This window comes from Rhinolophus sinicus, linkage group LG06 (assembly GCF_036562045.2).
Source record: "Rhinolophus sinicus isolate RSC01 linkage group LG06, ASM3656204v1, whole genome shotgun sequence".
Taxonomy (NCBI): domain Eukaryota; kingdom Metazoa; phylum Chordata; class Mammalia; order Chiroptera; family Rhinolophidae; genus Rhinolophus; species Rhinolophus sinicus.
The window spans coordinates 9,561,984-9,579,667 of record NC_133756.1 but is presented as its reverse complement, the minus strand read 5'-3'; the positions used below and the strand labels follow the sequence as shown (position 1 = coordinate 9,579,667).

Here is a 17,684-nt window from a genome sequence, read left to right as displayed (position 1 = left end):
CTACTACGGGATAAACTCTGAACTCCTTAGAATACCATTCAAGTTCAGTCTTGTGCTTGCCTCTGTAGTCCAACCTTATCAACTCCACTTCCTCCCTCACCCCTTCTCATCTAAGAGAACTGATATTACTTGTAATTCACTCAAACAAATCATGTTTTGGGTTGTTTTTCCCCCCTCTGTGCCTTTCCACATAATGAGAATTCCAGAGTACCTTCTTTTACCTTGTTCATTCATAAAACTCTTATTTATTCTTGGTAAGACAGCTCTTTCTGAGTCATCACTTCCTCTAAGAAACCTACCTTGATTCCACAGCCTGGGTTAGGAACGTCTCTAAGTAGTCCCTGTATACATTTCTCATAACACTTAACCCTCAAAGCCACCTTGTTACATGTGTGGCCCCCAAGTTTACAAGTGAACCTTTCAACGGCCAGAATTTGTGCCTTTCACCTTTAATATTCCAAACACAAATAGGAGCTCCAAAAATGTTTGTTCAACATGTACAATTTGTAATACAGTTGCTAGTTTCTCCATCTGATGTACAAACAATTTGTAACACAGTTGCTAGCTTGTCCCTCTTCTCCTTAAAGATTGGCCACCAGCTTCTGGAGAATAAAGTCAATAGAGAGGAAATCAGAGCCAAGAGATGGAACGAAAAATGAGGTGCACTCTTTGTCACAGTGCTGATCAGTCTGACTTCCCTACTTGCTGTCACTCTCACCCCCAGGAGTAGGCACGTGAGCCATTCTGGCTGGTGTGCCACATCCCCCAGTGACTGATCCAATGACGGACACAGATAATGGGGAATGAAGTAGGGCGAAGGCCATCTGGACTCACTGAAACACGTAAAATAATGGGGTTCCCATAAGAAAGGAATTCTATCACCCAAAGAAGGAGTAAGGGAAAGAAAGCATTTGGGCAGCTGAAAATTATGGCTACCATGATCTACTATAAGAAGACAGTGTGCCTAGAATCCCCTTCTCCACCTGGTAAACTCCTGTTAATGCTCCATGATCTATCCTAAAACTCACCATCACTGTGAAGTCTTTCCTGACTCCCCATGGCAAAAACCGTTGTTTCCCTTTCTAAGTTCCTATAATTTCACATTCAATAGTAGGTATAATTAAGTTAGGTGTGGATTCAAATTCTAGTTTTGCCACTCAGTAACTAAGTGTTCTTTAACCTTTTTGAAGCGGACTCCTCATCTTTAAAATGGGGATACCACTACCATCCTCAAAGGACTGTTTCTGGGATTTAAAATGTCAATATAGGGCCCCCCGGATGGCTCAGTTGGTTAAAGCGCAAGCTCTGAACAACGGTGTTGCTGTTTCGATTCCCACGTGGGCCAGTGAGCTGTGCCCTCCATAACTAGATTGAAGACAACGAGCTGCCACTGAGCTTCCAGAGGGGCAGCCGGATGGCTCAGTTGGTTAGAGCATGAGCTCTTAACAAGATTGCTGGTTTAATTCCTGTGTGGGATGGTGGGCTGCGCCCCCTACAACTAAGATCGAAAACGGCAACTGGACTTGGCGCTGAGGATGCATCCTCCACAACTAGATTGAAGGACAACGACTTGGAGCTGATGGGCCCTGGAGAAGTGCACGGTTCCCAATATTCCCCAATTTTAAAAAATGTCAATATAAAGTGATTAGCATATACTAGGCACTTAGGTAATATTAATCTCATTGCCTCCTCCTCCCCACCCCATGCCATGTTAGAATGAACTCTTTGAAGAATTTACCCTTCCATGTTCCCAGCACCTAGGCAGAGCTTGGCCTATACTTGGTTCATGATAAACGTTTGACAACAGATAAATATGGAGAGGGGGATACTGTGCTGATGGAAATAACAATTATCTGTAGTAAAGCTAGTTATACACAGGATTTGCTCCCCTAGTGAACTATAAATTCCCTGAGGGTAAGGGCCATATTGTGCAAATCCCTGTATTATCTTGCCATAAGTTAACAAAAGGGCTTTGCTGATGAGAATTTTTTAAAACACATGAAATTGGATAGCCCCAGGATGGGTGAATTTAGTCAGTACCTCTTCTAGAGAAGTCAGTCTTATAAAGTATGTGGCCATACTGCCCTCTGGAGACCAGAGATTTTTCTCAAAACATCACTTAAATAGATCTTCCCATTAAAAGCTGTACCCAGAACCCTGATGAATCTTGTAAAAGTTTTCATATGTGAAATGTTGTGAGAAGCTCTTCTAAAATTCCCAAATAATAATTTCTAAAAATAGGGAGACATCGGAAGTAAAAATGGCATTTTCCCACTGTTCTTCTTTCTTAAATTTCTTAAATTGATGAAATTGTTTTTAAAAAGCAACCAAGTGTGTTGCCATTGCAGTAGATGCCATATTTATTAGACAATTGACAATAAAAACAACTTTTGGCACAAGAATGCCAATTTATTCTTTTTTGGACACATGAACACAAAATATCCCTGCAGGCCAAAAAAAAAAAAAAAAATCGCAAAATTTAAACAACCATCATCTTATCTCAACATGAGGATACCACCCCTCCCATAATAGTTTAGAAAGTACCTCGTATTGCTAGAGACATACATCCAGTCCAAATTTAATAAAATGCATTTTAAAACATTACAGGTTTAACAATATAGAAACAAAAATTACACCATCAGTCAAATGAAAAATGCAAACATTTTCATCCACTAGACATAGAAAGAGCATGAATATGTCAATAGCAAGGGATAAGAAAACGGTTAATCAGTAACAAGATCTTCCCTTTAATTTTACAAGGAAAAATCCTTGGAGTTGAAGTCATATTGATACAATGCCCTCAGCCTCCACTTTCTTAAAATGAAAGCAGAGTTACCACCTTGCTATTGAGCAAGAAAATCTGACAGCACATCCACTAAGGGTCGCTGGGGCAGAGTAGAGAGGGTGAGCCTTGTGATTCCCTTTTCCCACAGGAAGGGTAGGTAGCTGAGCCAGGTAGGTAAGCTCTGATATAGGCTGGGCACCAGATCCTAAAATACAGACCATATAGAAAGTCTGCTTGTAAATCACCACCTCTGGAAGCAGCAAATAGAATTTACAGTAAGAATGAATATGTTGTGCCTTAACCGCTGGCTACGTTAAGCCGGCTACTTCTCTTTACAAATTGCCCAGGGTTCAATAGCTAACAACAAAACATAACTGGTTCAACAGTCAGATCTTCACCACTCTCTTAATGCCCCCGCTTCTTGTCCCCAATTTGTTACTTTAGCATTGCTACATTGAAATCTTTCACACTACGTGACACTGCCTAAACAGGCTGCATTTAAAAAAACCAAGCATCCTAAACCTACTTCTAGAGAATGCACACCTCCCATTGATTGACACATGCATAACGATTCAGTCAGTCCAGAGGGTTATGGGTTCAAAGTGTCAAGCCCAATTAAAACTAGGCATTCAGACTTGCTTGCAACAGTATTGCTGCAACTCTGATTCTGCAGTGATTACCTCTTGAAGATTCACCCCTCGGCAAGTTTTTTCCAATAATCCTAGTTCTTCCGTATTCCTTTCCTCTTGTCCAAAACGACAGCATTGCACCCTTAAAGGTACTGTTTTCCTATAAAAATAGGCCTCCCGGCTTTTCCTCCACCACCACACTGATTTGCCCCAGTGTACTAGGACTGAGGATGTACAAATTGTACGGTTCAAGGTCGAGCATATAGCCCAACTGCAGGCAAGTGAATCAGGGCTTCCAGGCACTCCGCCTTGCTCCCCGCTCCATTCATGCCAGGAGATGGTGAGAAGTGACCTTCTTCTGTGCATTATTAACAAGCAAGCCCGAGGCACTCAAGTACAGGTGTGGTGCCCGCTGGCCAGCCAGCCAGCCAGCCAGCCAGCCACCAAGAGTTCTTCACATCCTGGACTCCAGTGAGTCCTCCTATAAGATCTTGTTTCTCCTCCTCTTGGGTCCAGGGTAGCCAGGCTGAAGGTTTTTTCTGTGCTCTCCCTGAACAAGTGTGAATAAAAGCAGCAGCCAGCCCCTCACCAACATGTCCTGATTTGTAGTATCCAAGTGAGGTATTTGCAAAAAAGGAAAAATTTAAGAAGTTAACATCTGCCATCTCTTCACTATGCTGTGCCTCAATTACAGAGCTTGCTTTCGTCCCACTGTATGTAGAGAATAAAGACATCTGCACTCATTTTAATGAGCTAAGGGGCTTGATATACATTATAAAACTCTCAGAGACCAGTCTCAGCAAACACTGGTGCTGCCGCTGATCAACAGCACATGGAAATGTAAACTTCAGTGTATTTACAAGCTTGTTTAAAAGACAAGAAAAACAGGGCTTTATATTGCTGGGATTTTCAGAAGGCTAGTTTAAAAGATTTGGACCGGCTAATGAGTTCAAGCAAACACCCTTCACCATCAGATCCAGACAGTGTTTCCCGACAGAGGTGGCATAATTGGTTTACCACACTGAGTATCTTCACCCAGCACCTTCCTCATGCATGTGGAGTGTGGCTCTGGACCTTTTATCCCCTTTTCCAGCTCTTACTCCTGAGGTTCCAGGATAGAAAATTGTAAGTCAGTGACATTTGGGCTGGGCAACACTGGCTGGAACTACCAAGACTCTATGTAACTGTTGTCCATTCACAAAGTCTTATCTACACTACATACAAAATACATTTCCCCCTACACTTTAACTGACACTTGCTTTAGATCAACTTCCTTTGTTTGGGCAAGAAAGGAACTCAGTCTCCCTGTGAATAGGATCCAGAATCTATTATGAAAAATCAATCTTTCTATGCAGTTTTAGTTTAATAAAAGGAAGGAAACCTCACCAGGTACATTTCAGGTTGAAAGAGAAGCACAAAATTCACACTGCAAGTAATTGTGTAAGTAACCTTGATTCCCAGGGAAAAAAAAAAGTTTGAAATGCTGGTACATTTTTGCAAGTTGCAGCATCACTCAATGTACCTTAAGGATTGGCGAAGCCAGTCCAGTAAGGGATAGCATCCTGGTTCTAGCTTATTTTAAAACAAAGTGACAGGACACCAACTGTGACTATAAAACAGATAAAAAATAATTCTCTAAAAAGGCATGGAAATATATGTCTTTTCTGACTGTTTCAGAAATTGCCAGATTATGGTCTATAAGAAATAGCTGATAAAATCATACCGAAATCTCATCTAGAAAACTACATTGTCAGGGGGAGGAAGAGGAGGGACCTTAAAAAATGTTTATTGCCAAAGTTAACTTTCTATGAGAAAAGTTTAAAAATCATTTAGGTCTAACAAACCACACAGCAGCATAAAATGGGCACTTTTGAAAACTTTGAAAAATACTAACAGTTAATTCTTTTTTTTCAAAGAGGGGGAAACAGGAGTACTTTTACCATGGCAGTGTTATCTGTCACTGTGATAATGCATTACATCTGCTTGTGTTACACATTCACAAAAGTCACCCAAATAAGAGAACTGCCTGTTTGAATGTGGAGCCAAATATAGTGCAATTGCTTGGCAGCCTGTACTTGCACTAGCACAAGTCCGTAGAGATCAATAAGATAAAGTAGTAAAACTAATAAAACTCTGTAAAACTTTCCAAAATCAATGCTCATTAAAGGCATTTACAGTGGCGAAGTCAGAAATCTCCATTAAAAAGTCTATGGACCCACACAATTAAATAGTTAGGCTGAACTGAAGTAGATTGTTTGGTTTTTCTCTCCCACTTATGCATACATCCCACGTGATGAATACAGAAAAAAAGGAATAATCTTCTCTTATAAACTAGAGGGATGCGGTGAACACCACAGCTAGCAAAATATTCCATAGAAACCTTTCTTGTAAAGTCCTTTAGAAAGTTCAGGCTGATCAGCCTTTGCACGTTGAGGTAAAAATTCAGTCCAGTGCATCAGAAAAGACAATCTATGAGTATCTATTACTTTAAAAAAAAATGGCTCAATTTTGTTGATGCATCAGACAGTGCTGCGAAGTATATATTCAGTGCAACTATTCCGAGCTGCTGGTAGAAGACCACCTGAAGTCAACTTGGCTCTCTCTAGAGGCAGGAGGCATTTGAAACATTTGGAGGCTGCATGGGGTGCCAAATTGGTTGAGTTCTTCTGAGACTCTCAGGCAAAATACATTGTGTGCTGGGTATCATGGTGGATCTGCACGGCTTTAGCCAAGGCCTGAGGATCTCGGCCGTTGCTTTGTCCTGACACGTGACTGCCTTCCGCACTGCGAAGAGAATAAAGCAAAAAAACAAACAAACAAAAAAAACAACAAAAACAAAACAAAAGCTGGGTGTAACAGAAGACCGCTTCAAACTTCATATGTTCCAAATAGCACGAATAGTACTGGATTCCAGATCTTAGGTTCAAGCTGTGGTTCCTTGACTAATTCGTAATGTCTCTCTAAACATCAGTTTGCTTAACTGAGAAATGCAACACAACATACTCAGTGGGCTGTTGTAATAATTAAAGAATGTTTGCAAAAACCCAAATCCTTAATGGTGCCTTGGTAAGGACTGCCATTGGCTGTTATGTCTGGTTACTGCTTACTTCTCCTTTAGGCTTTGGTCAAATGCCATTTCCCCCAAAGAAATCTTCCCTGACTCCAAAGTTCAGGTTAAAGATACCTGGAACATACTTTCACAGAACCCTCTACTTTTCTTTCATGTGAAAGAAACATAATTAAAATTATTAATTGGGTAATTATTTATTTCCCCACTGGGACATAAATTCCAAGAAAGCAGCAACTTTGTGTATCTTACTCACCACTGAATCTCTAGTGCTTGGCACATAGTATAGCTCCAACAACCATTTGTTGAATGAATGAATGAATTTATGTGCCTAGCACAGTGCAGGACTGTAATAGAAACTCAGCAAATGTTATAATGCCACCAGTTTCCTCTTGTCTTTCCCTCACCAGCTACATGACCTTGAACAAGTAACAACTCCTCTGAACTTGAGTCTTTTAGGATAACAATAACAACTTCAGAACATACCTTTTAAGGGTGCCATGGGCTGTCAAGGTCTTGGTAAACTGCAAATCACCATCCCTCTTCTGACTCCTCTCGCCCACTCAGCCTCAGTTAACTGTTAAGTACTGTCTATTTTATCCCAGGAATAGCTTTTACATTTCACAAAGACAAACTTGCTCTAACATAATTTTCCAGCTTCATGCCTGCTGGTTCCCATTCATATACTCCAGCCAAAGAAAACTTTCTATTGTCTAAACATGTCACTTTCTTTCTCTTCTTTGTGTCCTTTGTTCCCTCTGCCTGGAAAATCCTTTCCTCCTCTTTGTAGATCCAAACCCTACCCATCCAGCTATGAAATCTTCTCTAAAAGCCTTTCCTCTGATGTCCCATTGCACATTCACCTATATTGCTTTGGGCTAATTGTTAGTTCTATGTTTACCTGTATTATCTCCCAGACTGAAACATAAAATCCCAGGAAACATGTATTCCACCTCTTAGCATTTTTAGTACTTAGCACAATGCTGGGAACATAGTCAATACCTAATAAAGGTGTTGAATGAATTAAATGTATACTACAAAATGAAAGGTACCAAGTCACAGCTGGGCATTTTCCATAATAGCGTATTTTGAACCCTTACAGAAATAGACTTGCCGTGGAATGTCTACTATTTAGCAGCTGAATTCAGACTTGGGGAAGAGCCCAGAAATTGCTACACTTCACAGATGGTCATTTGGAAAAGAAAATTACTGCAGAGAGCTTGTTTAGCTAGTTAACAGTAGCTCAGTAACAGGTCACAATGTCTGATTCTCTTGAGGTCCCTCTTTGGGGGTGAGAATGGTCTGGCACCCCTCCTCTCCCACACACATACCCAGGTTCACTCTAGTGCATCCTTCCAGGTTGTGCTGAAAGCAAAGTGAAGTGGTCAGGACTTTCCCTGCATGAAGTGGGGCCTGCAGGCCAGTGGCTGCTCTGACAGGAGTCAGGCTCCTGTGCTGGCCGCCTTCTGAGGCACCTCAGGACCCCAGCAGAACTGAAATGCTTTGGGCTCAAGGGTAAAACCACAGGCAATGAACTCCCAATGAGACTCCTTTCCTTGGGCGGACTTTAGACACGCCATACATGTAGGAACAGGCCTGAGCACTCCTTGGACCAAATGTCCCATTATAAGCTTTCAAAGGCACATGCACTTTTATTTGCTGCTTGCCATTTAAACCTTAAAAGGAAGCGTAGGCTCCTCCAAAGCGTTTTCTATAGCAAGCAGCTCATTTACTTTTTAACATGCTGCTAACGTAAAGAGATTTTATTGTGCCCAAGAAACTTGCCTGTCATGATCTTTATCCACTAGATGATACCTTGCTCTGAATGCCACAAGCCGGGCATAATATGCAGGGGCTGGAATAGAGACTGAGCGTGTGCACCGCACATAGGTGTGACAGAGCTGGTAAGTCAATAGCTGGAGCTCATCTGCAGTGAAGCAGTTATCATCCCACAAGACCTGGTAATGGGAAGGGCGGCTGGTTCCCTGGAGAGAGAGTTTTATGATTAATATATTTCGGACATGGGTTGGCTTCCTGTGAGAAGAACTGAAATATACTCCTTACACTCAGAGTATTCCTGCCTAGCACACCTATAAGCTAATATCTAGACCGAAAGATAACAGTTCCAGGGTACAAGCATTGACAAAGTTACGCAAAGTGTTTAATAACAAGTCTACTCAAGCTAGCTGCTGAATTTGCAAATGTCTCCCTATCGAGTCAAAGATCTAGACCAGCTTCCAAATTACCTGAATTCCTGCATGACTACAAAGGTAAAAGTCAAACTCAGATGGATGTGTGATGGTGCTATCCACTGTAGTGCCTGCTGGTACATTGCCACTTTTACCCACCTACAAAAAAAAAATAAAAATTGTAATTAGTCATCAAAGTGCCAAACTGGTCTCAGGCCATTTTTTTCTTTTATATGTTAATCAGTAACAAGTTAGCAGGCTGCTCTCACAAACCAATTTAACTCAAGATTGAATTTTCTGTGACTTTCCCTTAGTCCAACCATGTCATCCTTAAATACTTTCACAAACAAATACACTCCATGGTTTCTCTAGGATAGGGTTTCCAGGTGGGAATTCCGGCCCATTCTCAGGAATTTTTTTGCTTTCCTGTTCCGGAACCCTGAGTTATAAACTGCTTTCTGTTCTCCATGATGAATCGTTTCCACAAAGTGACGGCCCATACTACCAACCACCTGGGTTCAAGGGACCAATTTCCCCGATTTCCCGACCAACTTTTCTTGGGATTCGGGAATGGAAAAGCGAAAAAATTTCCTGAGTATGGGCGGGAATTCCTGCCTGGAAACCCTAGTGATAAAATAGGAAAAATGTCTAAGAGATACATTGTGAGTAATACGTTTATTCCCATTGTGGGTATTACTGGGTTCAAGTTGCCGATTTTCCTCATTTCCCAACCAACTTTTCTCGGGATTCGGGAAAGTGGAAGAAATTCCTGAGAACGGGTGGGAATTCCCACCCGGAAACCCTCCTCTCAGGGAATTATTTTACTTGTGTCTTTGGGCTGCATTATTGTCATCTATTTACAGATGACACATTGGTATGTTCACAGAGGGGGGAAAAAGACATGTAACATGGATAAGCTTACTGAGAAAAATCAGTTTTATTCCTACTTGGAATTCTTTTTTTTTAATTTTATTGGGGAACAGTGTTTTTCCAGGACCCATCAGCTCCAAGTCAAGTCATGGTTTTGAATCTAGTTATGGAGGGTGCATCTCACAGTGGCCAATGTGGGGATCAAACTGGTGACCTTGGTGTTATGAACACTGCACTCTAACCAACTGATCCAACTGGCCGCTGGAATTTTTTTTTTTAATTCACAACTTTCAGTAAAGGATGAAAAAATCTTTGAATTGGTTTACCAGGTTTAACAAAACTAATATTTTTTTGATGGGAATCAATAAAAGAAGTCACCAGCACATGCATTAGCAGGAAGAATGCACTGAAATGGGAATTAGAACGCCAGAGTTTCAGATCTAGGTCTAGCCTTGCAATTACGTATCTTGAACAAAGCATAACATAATATCTTTGGGCCTCAATCTAATCAGCTATAAAATTAGGTGTGATCTCTTATACTTTCAAAATTCTAAAGTTCTACTATGGCCAAAACTCTAAAATCAAACGTCTAGGAAAGCAGAGAGGAGAACTTCAGAAATGCATTTACAAGGAAGGGAATTAAATCTTGCTATTTGGTCAGTTTTCATCCTCTTCTGCTGTATACAGGGATTTCATATGAGGAAGTTTACTTAGAATATAGGCACAAATTTGATGGGAGTTTATTTGGTTCCATTCTACCTATTGGGTCATACACCAGTGCACATAAGAGTATCTATGAGTAAAGTCTCATTCCATCCAATACATATGTGACCTTGGGTACCTAGCTGGACAAGAGGAAATGTATCTGAGTTATAACAGTTCTAGCACTGTTTCCCAAAGTGTGTTCTTTAGGAATATTAGTTCTGCAGGATGTATTTTGGTGTTTTATGGTCAAATTTGCGAAATACTGAGTTAAACCGAAGTTTAGAAGGCGTTTCCATTAGATGACTTCTCAGAACCTTTCTTTAGTAAGGTATAATCTTTAAGAGGGTGATGGAGTATATAGCATTTCACACACTTATTTGACCATAGAATCTCTTTTTTAAAAATGTCTTGGCGTCTATAGATGAGAAGCCTAAAGAGATGATGCTCTGGGGAAAAGAGGATCCAGGCATGTTTAACTCAACGATGGCTGGTTGTGCACCTGCGTACAAGGCTCTGTAGCAGATGTTGGGGAGGACAGAGATACAGAGAAAATTAATGAACATGAACTCCTGTCCTACAATGAACTGCAATGCAATATGATAAAGGCATTATGAAAGCCACTGGGAAATGTTGGTGGGAGGAAATAGTTGAGCCATGTATTATTACAGGCTAAGTAGCAGCTAAAAGGGGGGATGGGATGAAAATGGGAAACTCTCCAAATATCCCCTCAAGACAGGAATGGATAAACAAATTGTGGTTCATCCATATCATGAAATACTACTCAGCAATAAAAAGGAACAAACTACTGACATACACAAAAACTTGGGTGAATCCCAAATGCATTATGTGAAGTAAAAGAAGCCAGACTCAAAATCTATGGGAATCCATGCATCTGCCATTCTGAAAAAAAATAAAACTATAGGGGCAGACTATCTGTCAGTGGTTGCCAGAGACTGTAAGTGGAGGAAAGGGTTGATTATGAAAGGGCATGAGAAAATTTGTGTGCATGATAGAATCATTCTATATCTTTATTGAGGTAGTGGCTACACAACTATATGCATTTGTCAAAATCTATAGAACAGTACACTAAAAAGGATGAACCTTACTGTATTTATATTATACCTTAATTTTTTTTAGAAAATGAAAAAAAATGGTGCAATGGACATGGTCATTCCAGGGATAAAAATGCACAATGCATATGGGAAATGGAAGGTGTATACGGGTATGGTGAAATATAAAACTACAATGTTATGTTTTGGCTACATTGGGAAAACACAGGCAAGCATTTGGTAGCCAGTGGGAATACATGAAGATTTCTGAGCAGTGAAGGGGCAGGGTAAGATCCGTACTTTAAAAACCTAGTCTGACAGCAAGCAGAGGATGCATTTGTGAAGGAGGAATGAAGACAGGGAGACTGCTAGGAGTCTCCTGCAATACAGAAGACTTCTGCCTAGGGCAGAGAGAGCACACAAAGAAGAACTAAGATGAGAGATTTCAGAGAACAGAGGACAATGCGACCAACTGGATATTGGGGGTGGGGGTGAGGGTGACAGGAAAGGAGAAGAATTTAAAGACAATTCTGAAGTTTCTAGCTTGGCTGACTTTATATACAGTGATGCCAAGTAACAGAAAAAAAGGAAAATTGGGGGAGGGATAGGTTTTGGATGAGGACAAAACAATAAATAGAAGGTTTAGACGTGTTTTGCTTGAAATGCCTGTGGTAGATTGTATCACTGGTGCCAAATATTCCTGTGCCCCTCCCTGGAGGAGGATCATACTTCCCTATCCCATTAACTCAGAAGTGGCCATGTAACTTGCTTTGGCAGATACAATGTAGCCTGAAATGTGTTACTTCTGGGCAGGAGCTTTAAGAGCCAGCATTTGGCTAGTCTGTATCTTTTTTCCCCTCTGCTACAATGGCTGGCAATGTTCCAGATAGATGCTTCTCTGTCAGCCTAGGTTCTAAAGGGAGGACTTCAGGGTCACAGCTGCTGCAAAGTTACAATGTGAACAAGAAATTAATTTTTGTGAGCCACTAAGACTTTGGAGTTTTTTGTTACCACAGCACAGCCTAGCCTATCTTGACTGATACAATGTCTACAGAGCATCTAAGTAAATGTGTCTGATAGGTGATTGGAAGTACAAGTCCGGAGCTACACAGGGAAATCTAGGGCTGAAAATACAGACTGAGGAATGTATAAGCAAATAAGTGAATCCAGGGAAGTGGGTGTGGCTAAAGAGAATTGAAATTGAGGAGAGAAGAGGGCAAAGTATATAATGCCAGGAAACATCGTGTTTAATGGACAGAGGAGGCAGAGGAGTCAAAGAAAGCCTGATTACAGAGGTGGGTAGTGAACTTGGCCTGTCACATTGCTAAGGTCAAAAAAGGCCATTATCTTCGTGGCTGCAAAGAGGTCGGTCAGTGTGGGAACCTGACAAGATATTGCTGGATTTGAAATGAGCAAGTCCTTAAGGGTGCAACTCTAGTGAGTCACTGAAATCACCAACAGGCTACAGAGAATTGAAGTGAGACGGTATGGAAAGAAAGTCCAGTCATTTTCTTCCTAAAAGTTTGGTCATGAAAGGAAGGAAACATAAGGTGGCAGGTAGGCTAGTTAGAAGCAGAAGGAAGGGAAGTTTATTTGGGGGACTAAGGCAGAGTTGAGAAATTTTAGAGGATGAGGCAAAGGAAGCAACAGAATGGGAGAGGCTGAAATTTTAGAAAATCATAGATAATTAATGAAATGAAGTAGCAAAGGATTAGGAACAGAAAGCATAGGTGGAGAGATTAGCCTCTGAGATATGAGGAAGAAAATAACAAAACACAAGATTTAACTAAATTTGAAAGTAAAGGAGGGGCAGCCAAGCAAGAAAATTCATGTCTTCTAGATTTTGTTTTCTGGGGGAAATAGAAGATTGTTCTATTGCTGGCAATGCAAATTACTGGCAATGAAAGCATCATGGATAGTGTTGGGGAGCTAAAAAAGCGTATAAAGGTTTGGAACAGATGCTATGGAGCATAAAATAAATTTTTAAAAAATTGTAGCCTCAAAGTCCTGGTTGAGATTTGCTATCATGAATTTGAAATACAGTGGTACCTCGGTTTTTTAACGTAATCCGTTCTGGAAGACCATTCGAGTTCTGAAACGTTCGAAACCCGAGGCACGTTTTCCCCATAGAAAGTAATGAAAAATGGATTAATCTGTCCCAGACCTTTAAAATCAACCCCTAAAACTGCAAATTAGCATGAATTTTACTATCTAATGATGTACGGCATTCGTAAACCGAAATGTTCACATTTGAAAACCGAGGTATCACTGTATGGTTCATTATTAACCAATGACTTTTCTCCTCAGCAATCTCTACCAGCCTAAGACTGGAAGCAAAGGAAATGGGCAAGTGGACTGGTTCAGAGCTGGAGTTTGGCAAGAGGCACGTTCAGAGAATTGAAGATGTTGGTAAGTGTCAGGGATGCAAAGCAGACCAAGGACTGAAACTGCCAATCTTGAAAGGTTAGGAGTGACACTGGATGGTAAAGAACAAAACCATGAGATAACCTGGGGTTTCAGCAAGATAATCCAGGTCCTAAGGCTACATGGACAGCAAGCTGACAGAGGGATGGAAAGGTGACAGTGCAGTTAAGGAGGGGGTGGCAAGACGCTCTGTACCCAGAACTCGGGCAAGAGTTTGGAGAATTTGTATTAGTAGAGTCTAAGAAGTACTACTGAGTCAGGGTTTGGGCAATTTAGAAGACAGTACTTTGACTCTGATCTGATTGGTGGACCTGGAGCCTAAGGAGAAAACCTTAGTTCTCTAGTGATTCAGAAAACAAAAAGAAACAGCTCAGCCTTGGATTAGAGACAAAAACGAAGGGCGGGCGTACTAGAAAATGATGGGAGTCACCCACAAGATTACATGATTAGGCAACAGAGAGAACTGGTCTCCCTGGAGGTGGATCAGGGAGGACCTGGAAAAGATGCAGTAATGTCATCAAAAGTATCATAGAAGCAAAATCATCCAATATCATGTATTTACCTAGTTTACACATAAGTATCAGATTATAAATAGATTACACTATTTATACTAAATGCCTTTTATCAAGTGCTGGGGATTTTATCCCACGTTAACATTAAACATTAAATAAACATTTATTTATTAATTTAATCCTTATACCATTCTGTGAGGTAAGTATTGTTCTTAATACATTTTATAGTTGAGGACATTATGGCTGGGGGAAGTTAAGTGACATGATTAGTAAGTGTGACATCATAACTGGTCCAAGTTTGTACCTAAGAATCCCCTGCATTGATATAAAATTATTTAGAAGAGAAATTCTTCTTTATACCCTAGAACCATGCCTCAGGTACTGGCAGCAAAAAGTAGCAAATGGCAATACAGTCCCAACGGATAAACCTGCCCTATGAAGGCTGCCTGTGACGCTCTGGAGGGCCTGGCATGTTTCTGACCTCCCCTCTACAAACTCTAGAAACCAGAGAAACATTCAGTCTTGAAATCTGTATCATTCAGAATTGGTCATCTAAGATCAACTTTACTTAGTATATTTATTACATTATTATTAGGTACTTGTGTTTTTAAGAAAAAAAAATTGTATGGATGACCACTCAAAACCACATTTACTTGCACCAGATAATGAAGTTTATCCTATGTTTTCTTACCCTTTCTGTTTTATCTGCACAGAAGAGTCGTGTGTGATGTCTTTTCTGTACCACAATGTAGGTTATTCCTGGCCTGTAATCTTCTTCCAAGCTAATACATGCCTTTCGAATTGCTATTAGTTCTGGCCAAGCTACCTAGGAGTTAAAAATGGAACGACATTTAATTCAGAACTCACCTGGTATCACTCAGACCTGATTTACCCAGAGTGGCAGATGGAAGCAGGTTCTGTCAGACACCCAGAAGCCCCAAAGGGCAACTCCGGGACAATGAGAGTACCTGTTTCATTTGTCCCTCGGATACCCCTCCACGGTAATAGATGATCCGCGTGGGCTTGAAGCGTGTGGATTTGTAGAACTGGATCAGCAGCTCTCGAACCATGTTAGTGAGGTCCTGGATTACCTCCTGACTATAGAGGAGCTCCTGGGAGATCTCCTGGCGGGACGTCTGCACCCGAACAGTGGCACAGTACCGGCTGGGGTGTCCGTCCATGCTGCCCACGACAGCAGCAATGGAAGGCTTCTTTCCGTCCCCTGCAGGGGGGTGTGTGACATCTGCTCCCAGGAAGATGACAGGCTGCTGGAACACCGATGGCCTGCTCAGATTTAAGGAGACATTGCCATTCAGATATGCAGGTGAAAGTGTCTGGATTTAGTAAGCTCCCCAGATACAATCTCAGATATAATCTTAAAAGAGAGAATAAAGACTTGTGCCCACCAGGGGAGAACTCTAAGACCCACTGAGTATCTGTGCCACGCAATCAGGGAATCTGAATTGACTGCAGAAGTCAACATGATTCTTCTGTAATAGTAGGAAGGGAAGAATATAAAAGAGGACCCAATCCAAATTTAACAAAATCTCTATGTGTAAAGGGAAAACTTTCCCAGAGCAGGCTTTCCTGGGATCCTGGGATTTCTTGCAATACAGAAATACAGAATGTACATGAAACTGGGATTAAAAACCCCAATTCTTTTTAAGATGTGAGACTTAGGAAAAGAGAATCAAATCTATCTCCTTCCCTATTTTATTTTTATCCATACTACTTATCACTTACACCACATATTTTACTTATTTATTTATTGTGTACACACACACACACACACACACACACACACACACAAAGAACGTAAGCTCCATAAGGACAGGAATTTTGTTTTGTTCTGTCTTATTTGCTACTATATTCCTAGTGCCTAGAACACGCCTAGCTTACAGTTGGCACTCAACAAATATTTTTTGAAAGAACAAATTAATTTATTTGGCCCTGATTTCTCTAAGGAGTCAAAGAGAAAAATATGCAAACCTCTCGGGGAAATTCTTAAAAGTAGGATTCGGGATTGAATATTGATTCTTAAAGTATAATCTAGGAGGCATTCCAGATCTGAAAATCTCATGTAATAGGTACTAAAGACGTAATAGGTACTAAAGAATAGGTATCCCCATGAAGGCAGAGGCTATGTTGTATTTCTCTATAAATATCATCATATAACATGGTCCTGGCAGAGAGCAGTATAACAGTGAACATATATCCCTAACATACATACACATAACGGCTTACATATACTGTGTAACAGCCACTATGCTAAGTACTTTATATGTATTAACTCATTTAGTCCTCACAACAATTCTATGAGGGTGGTACAGTCATAATCTCAATTTTCAGATTTAAAAAATGAGATTTACCAGTTAGGAAGTGGTAAAGCTGGCATCAAACCCAGGAAGTCCGACACCAAAGTGAGCACTCTAAACTACTAGACTATAATGTCTCAAATGTCTGGGGTAAAATTAAATGGTTTCAGATTTTAGGTTTTAACTTCTTCTATGGCCTGTATACCTCATCTACCAATGTTACAGGAAAGATTTAATTACCTAGAAGTTTCATTCAAGACCAAAAATGAGGAATATAACTAATAATGCTGTAAAGACTACGTAGGGTGCCAGATGGGTATTGGATTTATCAGGGAGATCACTTCATAGACTGTGTAGATGCCTGACCACTGCGCTATACACCTGAAGCTGAAGTAGAATAATATTGAACGTCAAATTAATCACAAGTAAAAAAATGTATATATATATATATATATATATATATATATATATATATATACACAATTTTTTTTTGTTTTTTTTTACATACACGGGATGTAAAGTACAGCATGGGGAATGTAGTCAATGGTATTATAACAGCTATATACAATGTCAGAAGGATAGTAGATTGGGGGTGGTTATCACTTTGTGAGAAGTGTAAATGTCTAACTATTATCTTGTTTTGTACACCTGAAACTAATAAAAAAATTTTTCAAAAAGACCAAAAATGAGAATTGTGATATGATCATCCAATAGTAAGGCCCTCAATTTCACCTTCTTCTTAAGTATAGCAATGACCAATAACACAGACCTACATTTAACTTTTCAAATCACATTGGTATAAAACCATTTTAGAGTTAACAAGTCAGATATTATCTCAATAGATAAGGAAACTACAAATTAATGAAAAGACTGACAACCCAATCTAAGAAATGGGCAAAGGACTGAACAGGCCTATGACAAAAGGATATGTCCAAATAGCCAATAAGCATATGAAAATGTGCTCAAAATGATTGTTATCAGGGGAATGCAACTTAAAACCACAACGAGATACTATTACCTCCAAAATGGCTAAAATGAAAAGGACTGATACTACCACGCGTTGGTGAGAATATGGAGCAGCTAGAACTCTCAGTGACAATGTAAATTGGTACAACCACTTTGCAAAACTATTTGACAGC

The 17,684-nt window shown here is 40.3% G+C and overlaps 1 protein-coding gene across 4 annotated transcripts in view; it reads right to left on the bottom strand.

Annotated features, from left to right (window-relative positions):
• Positions 1–2,385: 2,385 nt before the first annotated feature.
• Positions 2,386–17,684, bottom strand: part of AGO4 (argonaute RISC component 4) — a 31,406-nt gene continuing 16,107 nt past the window's right edge. For all 4 annotated transcript variants that reach the window (XM_074334385.1, XM_074334386.1, XM_074334387.1 and 1 more), the window contains 5 exons: positions 15,199–15,514; positions 14,922–15,056; positions 8,728–8,829; positions 8,267–8,466; positions 2,386–6,198 (listed from right to left, as the gene is read on the bottom strand). In XM_074334385.1, coding sequence (XP_074190486.1) covers positions 6,090–6,198; positions 8,267–8,466; positions 8,728–8,829; positions 14,922–15,056; positions 15,199–15,514 — 862 coding nt within the window. In that variant the 3' untranslated portion in view covers positions 2,386–6,089. The remainder of the gene's footprint in view (positions 6,199–8,266; positions 8,467–8,727; positions 8,830–14,921; positions 15,057–15,198; positions 15,515–17,684) is intronic.